The sequence below is a fragment of the Zerene cesonia genome, chromosome 24 (assembly GCF_012273895.1).
Source record: "Zerene cesonia ecotype Mississippi chromosome 24, Zerene_cesonia_1.1, whole genome shotgun sequence".
Classification (NCBI taxonomy): Eukaryota; Metazoa; Arthropoda; class Insecta; order Lepidoptera; family Pieridae; genus Zerene; species Zerene cesonia.
In genome coordinates this window covers 1,017,519-1,026,898 of record NC_052125.1, presented here as the reverse complement: position 1 = coordinate 1,026,898, position 9,380 = coordinate 1,017,519, and the positions used below count along the sequence as shown (strand labels likewise).

The 9,380-nt window shown below is 32.6% G+C and overlaps 2 protein-coding genes across 2 annotated transcripts in view; both read left to right on the top strand.

The window, feature by feature from the left end:
* LOC119836394 overlaps positions 1-846 on the top strand; it is a 2,347-nt gene extending 1,501 nt beyond the window's left edge. The window contains exon 2 of the mRNA XM_038361704.1: positions 470-846. Coding sequence (XP_038217632.1) covers positions 470-730 — 261 coding nt within the window. The 3' untranslated portion in view covers positions 731-846. The remainder of the gene's footprint in view (positions 1-469) is intronic.
* Positions 847-3,054: 2,208 nt separating this feature from the next.
* The window catches only part of LOC119836338 (NAD kinase 2, mitochondrial), a 16,796-nt gene continuing 10,470 nt past the window's right edge, over positions 3,055-9,380 (top strand). Inside the window, exons 1-2 of the mRNA XM_038361640.1 lie at positions 3,055-3,368; positions 7,998-8,121. Of these exons, the coding sequence (XP_038217568.1) occupies positions 3,320-3,368; positions 7,998-8,121 (173 nt within the window). The 5' untranslated portion in view covers positions 3,055-3,319. The remainder of the gene's footprint in view (positions 3,369-7,997; positions 8,122-9,380) is intronic.

The window sequence follows — 9,380 nt, the reverse complement described above, 5'->3', positions numbered from 1 at the left end:
AATTTGGTACGTAGATAGCTTGACAACTGGAATAACATATAGGGAACTTTTTATCACGATATTCCTACGGGATACGGACTTGCGCAGGTGAAACCGCGGGGCACAGCTAGTACTATCCTACTAATATAATAAATGCGTAAGTTTGTAAGGATGTGTGTGCGTTTGTTGCTCTTTCACGCAAAAACTACTTAACCGATAGCAATGAAATTTGGTACGTAGATAGCTTGACAACTGGAATAACATATAGGGAACTTTTTATCACGATATTCCTACGGGATACGGATACGCGGGTGAAACCGCGGGGCGCAGCAAGTATTTCAATAAAAAAAAATAGAAACACCAATATCTTGGAGAATATCTTGAGTACCCACCACATATAATAAATACAATAAATAAATAAATATATTAGACCCACTTATGCATGGGCACAAAATGATCTATTGACTTAAACAACATATTAATTTTTCAGAGCGCCAACGCCCAATACATCCGACCGTGTGCTTCCAATCTTCTCTCACCACTGGTTGCCCCCGGCCCCGTTGTTGCCTCTGCCCCCATGGTTGCCCCAATCGTCGGTTCCAACGCTGTTGCCACTAGCCTCGCTGATACTCTGTCATTGCTGACTGTCAGCAGCCTGCTTGCTGAGAAGTTACCGCTTGGCTACCCCCTCGTTGCTCCGTCCCTTGGCTGCGGATGCAACTCCCCATGTGGTTACCCCTACGTCCTATAAATAACGAATTGCATATAAATGTTCGAAAACATTCCTAATTTAAAAATTTCTATGCAGATTTTTAAGAACTTATAACTTATTTTCTGTTTAGCTTTTTCTGCAAATCGTAAATTTACTGGTAAAAAAGCAACGTGGACAAGTTTTATAATTTATGCTTTATTTTCTTTCATAATCGGAAGCAACTTGAACCATCGTGGGTTACCATATCTGTAATTGTTTTGTATTAATCTTGTAATGAAACTTAAACATTAATGTACCATTATACCATGTACCATTAAATCCAACCGCATTCCTGCCATGCTAGGCTAGAAATTAAAAAGTTTTTAACGGATTTTAAACGCGATTTATTCATTATATTAGTAACCCGACGTTTCGAACACTTTACAGCGAGCGTGGTCGGTGGTGGACGGGGAGACTGGACCCAGTCTCCCCGTGACCGTAAAATCCGTTAAAAAGTTTTTAATTTCTAAATATATAATACTCGCGTAAAATCAAACACAAGAAAATACGATGTGGACACTGTCATTCTCTTAGGTTATAATTCATATTCATAAACTAAGGCAGTTTATATATTGAAGGCATTTCATCTTCAGGTAATAATCTCGAAATTCGCTCTAAGTGTTCACGATTCAATGTTAATAATATACCATTCTCTCATTGTGGTTCCTTCGTAAATAGAGGCTATGCACGGTTTGTTTGTGTTATATTTTTAGATTCTGGATTAAGAGTAAATATGATGTGTAATTAAATATCTATATTTTGTGTAATTTCTGTTTAAAACATTGTGTATTATAATAGAATTCTCTGTAACTGCCCAGGGTAACCGTTACGTCTTAAAACAGTACTTATTCCAGTGTGGGAAAGCGACCTATAGGTATGCCGTTTAATGGTAATCTTCACAGCTTTTGATCATATTTCTCTTTAAATCAATTTATAAATTATAGGTTTTTTTTATATAAGAATCTTCTTTAAAATCGTATTTTGTAACATCGGAGTTATGCTTGTCACAAGGAATCTGGTTCTAAAGGATGCCATAGCTTAATTAAATCGCCGGCGGTATAAGACCAGTGCCATGATCTTTATTTAAATGCGGTTTTCCAAAATTATTTCTGTTATATGGCCGAGCTATAAAATATCAAAATTTTTGCTTTGTGTAACAATTATAAATATTGTCCAATTTATTTTCACTAACCTAGCTTTTGTTGTAAAAATTAAGATTTTTTCATTTTGTATAATATCTCTCATCAAAATTTTTACAACTGTTGAAAAATTCTAAATTTGTAAATCACCACTCATTGGTTATTAAAATATAAAGATTTGAAAATACCATTGTTTTAATAAATTGTAACATCAACAAACTTACAGAAACATTGTGTCAGCACGTGCGTACCGATTACGAAACAATAGGAAGCGATAAATAGATAGTAATATTGCGATTATATTACTTACTATTTACTAACTCACCACCCGTGGCTCCGCCTGCGTGGTCAGGTGAAAAGATGTACAGTCCCGGACTTTTACCTGCGTAGATCCTGTTCTCGGAAGATTTATAGAATAAAATCCTACTTATATTCTTTCTTGGATCTCAAATTATTTTTCTGCCAAATTTCATCCAAATCGGTTCAGAGGTTCAGGTGTGAAGAAAATACAGAATAGCCATGTTTATAGCCTCACATTTACGGATTGTATTTTAATAACTTTTGTTTAGTTGAATTTCTATTAAAAATTTAAGAAAAATGTCCGTCAGGCGGAGTCGAGGCGAGCAGTTAGTTTATAGTGAATACCAGTTTATATTCATAAAACCAAAAAAAATGAAAATATTAGTAGTTAGTAGTTTAAAATTGTTTATTCGAAAACGGAATAAATGAAGAAAATATCTTTGAGTACGTAAATGTTCCTCAGTGAGACCGTTCAGAAACATATTTACAACTTTTATTCTAAAAAAAAAAACCTTTCTACAATTCAACACAAATTATGAAGACTCAATATAATTAGCCCATGAATTAAAAGTCCCTCTTTCTAATAAACACAGATTTTACTCATATTGGTTTTGCTTATTAACTGAAGTAGGAGTAAATATTTTAAATTAAATCGTCTCCTACAAATGAGAAACATAAAGATTGATTTGTTCGGATTATTTACAAATATCTAAATAAAGTAAATCTAAAATATCTCATTACATTCTAAGCCTGAAAATATACAGTATAAAAATACATTTGAAACATCGATATAGTTTATATGTTACGTATGTAAACCGATAATTACGCATCACTCAAATTGTCAATATGACAATTGACAATGACGTTTATGAATTTACCCCCCACCTCCAAACTTTTTACTTGCTCTAAAGTGGACTTCTATCATAATAAATTATTATAAAATTTTATTTTCTTATTATCGTCAATTTAATTGATAACATATCGACTGAAATAAATTGCGAGCTTATCGCAATCGTATTTACCACGCCTCCGTTTTAATAAATAGTTCATTAACAGCTGTTAAAGTGACCGAACGTCTATGAAAGTTTACGTAGATAAGATTAAAGTTTATTTATGTGTTGATAATTATTGATAATAAATAGTGTTCGGTATGTCGGTGTTGAACAACTTTACAGTGACCATAGCTAAAGGATTGCGCCGTAAGTATTAAAGATTTATCAGATAGATAATATTTTTATTTTGATAAAAAAAAAATAGTGATAGGATACCGCGTGATCTGTTTCTTAAAGCTTCGTGACACACAGTAAATAAACTCGTGTTCTACAATCTTTTGTATTATATTTATTTTAATTTGATTAGCGGATTTTTTATTGGAATTAACGCTTGAGATTACTATCTCTCTGGCTTGTGATGAATCTTTTTTTAATATAATTAAGTATGATTATCAATCATATTAAATTTAAAGCCTAGCGTAAAACTATGGAGATATAAAAATTATGTTATTAAACTGATAAAATCATTATGTGATATTTTCACATTCCTTATGTGGCGTCCATACATTACGTGAGGCATTTTTCTAGATTTCTTGATTCACATTGTCACATGTTTATTCTAGAATTTTTGATGTAAGATGATAGAAATTTTTAAATACATTCAGTTAACTTTTATTAATTTATTCATTTATTAACACTTTATTCTACAATACACATACAGTTAACAAAAACCAATAAACAATATCTGCTGTACAATTTGGCGGCCTTAACGCTTTGAAGCGATTTATTCCAGGCAACCTTTGGATACAGGAAATATAAATTTTGAAAAGGTAGAAAGTGTATAAATACATACAGAAAGTGTACAAATATATAGATAAGAAATTAATGCATATAGGAGAAAGGATTGTATAAGATAGCAGTAAAGAGAGATAAATAGTAGAGGAGAGAAAAGCAATATAACATAGAACAGAGTCAAAAACAACATTTAGGGAGATAGAAAATAATCCTTAACAAGAGATTTAAATGTATATAAAGATTGGGCTTGCTTAACTTTCTTATTAGCCAGAACAAAACTGCTTATAAAAGATTGTCATGGTTCCTTCCAATTCTTTAGAATAAATAGAAATGAATGAATAAATAATTATTTTTAACCGAAAACTACTCCACCTTTTAATTTGTTAGAGCTGGACCAATTTATAAATAAAGGCATCAGCTCTTAAATAAAAGAAGTTCCTTCCCAGTCCATTCCTTTTTTCCAGTCATCATCCTTTCCTTATCCTTTACCCCCTATAAGAAGGCAGCACAATCGCGAGGTTTTTAGACCTCTAAGAATATTCAAGAGCAGTGGCGAATGCTTACCATCAGGTGAACCACCAGCTCAGATACCTATAGATGCCTATATATCACTATGACATGTAAAAAAATGAAAATAAAAAACGGACAAAAAGTAATGTTATTTGTAACATTTTCTTCAGATCTATTTCATCTTATATGATCTTTTCTTTTTGAATTTGTCTTTAAAAAATGTTCAATTTACAGTTATAAGCTGACTAGCTTTTGCTCGCGGCTTCACACTCGTTAATTCAGAGTAGTTTAATAGATCTTATCATACATATAAACTCTCCTCTTGAATCACTATGTATAAAAAAAAACCCATCAAAATCTGTTGCATAGTTTTAAAGATTTAAGTATACATAGGGATGAAAAATCTACTTTGTTTTATACTATGTAGTGATAGTGAAGATCACAATGAAAGCTATTGAAATAAGATTGGTGATATAATTTTAAGTTTTACTTTTTATCATGTATCCAAAAATATGTGGGAACAATTGCTTTAGGATTTCCTATAGTAATAATAGGAAATCCTAAACAATTGCCTTTTTAATATTATAATTTCCGTCACAGTATGATTTTTGTGTCTGGAGATAGTTAAGAGGCTAGAGATTGACATAGACTAATTTTTATGTGATGAAACAAATAATTTCTAACAAATTTGTATGAAGTGAAAATTGTGATGTTCTTCTGTGAATCTCTAAAAGTATGAATAGATTGAATTACTTTTGAATTTCTTTGACCGTATCATATAGCTACTATATTATGTCCATAGTTAGTTACCATACTACTCCGTAAATTTTGTGTGCATATCGGGTAGGTCTGAGAATCCGCCAACATCTATTTTTCATACCCCTAAAAGATTAGAGTAAGGCAGAACAGCATTTGCCGGGTCAACTAGTATATATGTATATTATATACTAGTTATATTCATATATATGCTAGTTGGTCCATGATAATAGGGAAGTGAAATAATATCTTCATTTTCCTAGAACTAATTAGAACCATTAATTTCTATACAATAACACGTTTTATGATTGTATTAAGTGTGCACAGATAAAATAATATTAAATTCACATTACTACAGATTATAGAAATATTTGCATAATTATTAATTATCTTTAAAGGTCAGTTTTGATTAGGATAACTCAGGAAGCTTTCAAAGGATTACCATTATATTGTAAAGATAATTTTTATTTGTTTTGATCAGGAAATTTCATGATGTTTTTATGCTATAACCTGCGGCTCTTTTCGTATGGTTCCTGTGTAAAAAGTAGTCTATGTGCTAATCCAGACTATAATCTATCTCTGTACCAAATTTCATATAGATACGATAAGCTGTTTTCGTGTGAAAGAGTAACAAACCCCCATACATCCATCCGCCCTCTCATATCACGTTTATAAAAATAGGAAGCAGGATAATTAACTGTAGGTTTGTTCCACTATTTCTCTGATAGAAAATTTCGAATGAATTGCTAAAGCAAAATTAATATATATGTTGGAAGATGATTGCACAAAATATTTGGTGATCTGCACTAGTATGGCAGTCTACGGAACTAATTAAGATTACTCAACCAGTGTGAAATAGTGGTATTTCCTTATCCTCAGAAGTCCCATCCAATCCTTCTTTCCAGACATCAATCCATGTACTTGTCTTTTCCCTTACCCCTTTGGTAACGCTGATGCGATAACGATGATGCTCTGCCCTGGATAAGAGAGCAGCGCATCCGCAAAAGCACTACCTCTGCGTATGTTCATGGACGCTGGTGATTGCTTACCATCAGGCAGACCACGAGTTGTGACATGAAAAAATATAAAAAAAATAGTCTTCCGCTGTTATCAGACTGTTGTTTAAAAGCGATACTAAAATTTACTACTTAGAGTGCTAAAAATAACTGTGCCATGTTTAAAAACAATAACGGTTAATAGTTGTTCGGGTCAATTACCCACATTGTTTTTCATCCTACTAATATTATAAATGCGAAAGTTTGTAAGGATGTGTGTGTGTTTGTTGCTCTTTCAAGCAAAAACTACTGAACCGATTGCAATGAATTTGGTACGTAGACAGCTGGACAACTGGAATAACATATAGGTATCTTTTTACCTCGATATTCCTACGGGATACGGACTAACGCTGATGAAACCGCGGGGCGCAGCTAGTATGTCTATAAAAATAATATACTTCTGAGTTCTGACTGAATCAATATTTGGTATGTACATGCAGTGTGGATTCAAGTTATTTTAAGCGCATGCTTGATAACAGGTTTTCACATACTGCAAGTTTCAAGCAAGTTACTGATTATGTCTTGTATGTTTATTTGAAGTTATAATAAAGGTCCTAGACATAGACCACAGAGTAAGTAATTAAAGAGTCCTGGGGTTTAAAAATAAGAAGTTCTCGGGAAATTTATTATTCTTGCTACAAAAGAACATCAAAAGAATTTGGATTGAACCTGGGACCATTAATTTTTGCGTGAAAGAGCAACAAACACACACACATCCTTACAAACTTTCGCATTTATAATATTAGTAGGATAACAAATGTGTGTAAAATTTATGTCATATGCAAAAGGCGCCAAAATAAAAAAAAAGTAATAAACATTTTTTTTTATATTGGCGCCTTTTTCTTTAAATAATGTCATGGAAACATTTATAAAAAAGATACAATCGAAGATAAGCCACCGTCTTTGAAGTCGAAAAAAGAATGCATTTTATAAATTTCCAGTATTTATCAGTTACACTCCGACCTTAATAACTCCTACCGCTTATTTCCGGATCTCGTTATATTAAGACACAATATCGGAAAATTACGAACGGCTGTTATAGGTCATTGGGACAGACCATAAATTCTTCGAGTATATATCATTAACAATGAGTATTATCATTTTCCATTATTTAATCTGTCGTTTTTATCGTTCGATGAATAATCTAGAAATATTTTTTTCATGCAAACAATTAATTATGAATTGCGCGGATTGCAAGGGCGTTTTCAGTGTTTATCATTAACCGTCTTCGAGAAAAGGTGGTTATCGATGGGACTGTATTTTTTGTGTTTGTTATCTTATAACTTTTTACTTGGTGAAACTATTTTTATGATTCTTTTTATATTTGAAATCTTGAAGCCCGATCCACTGAGATAGTAGTCAGTACTGTCCCTTTTTACCGGTAAGTTCTAAGATTTACCGGTAAAACATAAAGTTACAGTTATTATTACAGTACTATATATATTAAAATTCCGATAATATATTAAGAGTCCGTATCCCGTAGGAATTTCGGGATGAAAAGTTGCCTATATGTTATTCCAGTTGTCCAGCTGTCTACGTACCAAATTTCATTGCTATCGGTTCAGTAGTTTTTGCGTGAAAGAGCAACAAACACACACGCATCCTTACAAACTTTCGCATTTATAATATTAAGTAGGATATGAAAAAAGTACATGTTTTTTAAACAAGCTATAATATTTATGAATGCATTACAACGATAGTCATTATGATTCGTTCCCAGGTTTAAGGAAGACGGAAATATGCGACAGAATACCAGATCGACGGCAGCACGGCTCCAAGGACCAGAGGCTGATGATGGAGAAGTGTCTCATAGTGTCCAAAGTGACCAGATACGAATATGAAAAGTGAGTTCCTTCATATCTACATCTGAGTGTTTTATAACGCCTTAGAGTATACGATCTGTAAAAAAAAAACAGAAAATTTAAAGGAAGAATTTGTATTTTTGTTTTTTTGTCTGTTTGTTTGTAATGGATGCAATCAAAAATTGTTGAGCTGATTTTAAAAATTCTTTCCCCATTAGAAAGTTGCAACTTCGCTGAGTGACATAGGCTATACATATGTACCACGGGCGAAGCCGGGGCGAACTGCTAGTGAAAACAAAATGGTGCGTATATGATACTATAGAAAAACATCACAAATATACCCTCTAAGCGTTTCTCTTAACGATTAAAAACCATGCTTATACACGGGAAATCATACTGTATTTTTGACAAATTATTCTTCGAGCTACATAGTAATTTAATAGTGATTAATTTATTTAATACATTCAATTATCTACTATATAAAAATAAGTCGGGTTTTCCTTCCTGACGCTATAACTCCAGAACGCACGAACCGATTTCCACGGTTTTGCATTCGTTGGAAAGGTCTCGGGCTCCGTGAGGTTTATAGCAAAGAAAATTCCGGAAAAATTTCAACAGAAAAGCGGGAAAAACGACGCCATCTGGTGGCGAAACGGAGTTCGCGGGGTTTGCTAGTTATATATAGATTTTTCGTAAATCGTGTGTTTGGTCTCTGAGCCATGAAATGTACGCATGTGTGCGTACGGCCTTGTGTATACAGTGCGGGATGAGATCGTTGATTCGTTTTTGTATAAATGTGTGTGTGTCTCATTTTAACTCTTATAGGCGCCTTAAAACACGTGCCTAGTGTATCTCATTTATATGTGTTTACGTACTATCCTGCTTGTTATTCTAAAAAAATATTTACGTTAAAATCTTTTAGTATTAATCTTTGCTCACTGCCAGCTGATTATAATCCATAAGAAGCTGTATTCTTGTATTTTTCATACATAAGTAGGTACAATATAGTCTAGATAAAAACATGGGCTGTTTTTACTCGGGTACCACGCGTGAAGCCGTCATCTATTTGTTTTTCTTTGATTTTAGTGTTTTATTTGTTTTATTGATTTTGATTTTTTTTTTAACTATGTTATTAGAACATTGTCTCTATTTTTTTTAAGCCTACACTTTACCAAATTTTTTTACGGTCTGTCCTCATTGTAATGTGGCAATTTTTTTTATCCACTACATACCTAGTCTTGCCATAAATATTGTAATAAAGAAAAAAGAAAATTGTTAACTGCAAATAACATTTATTACTT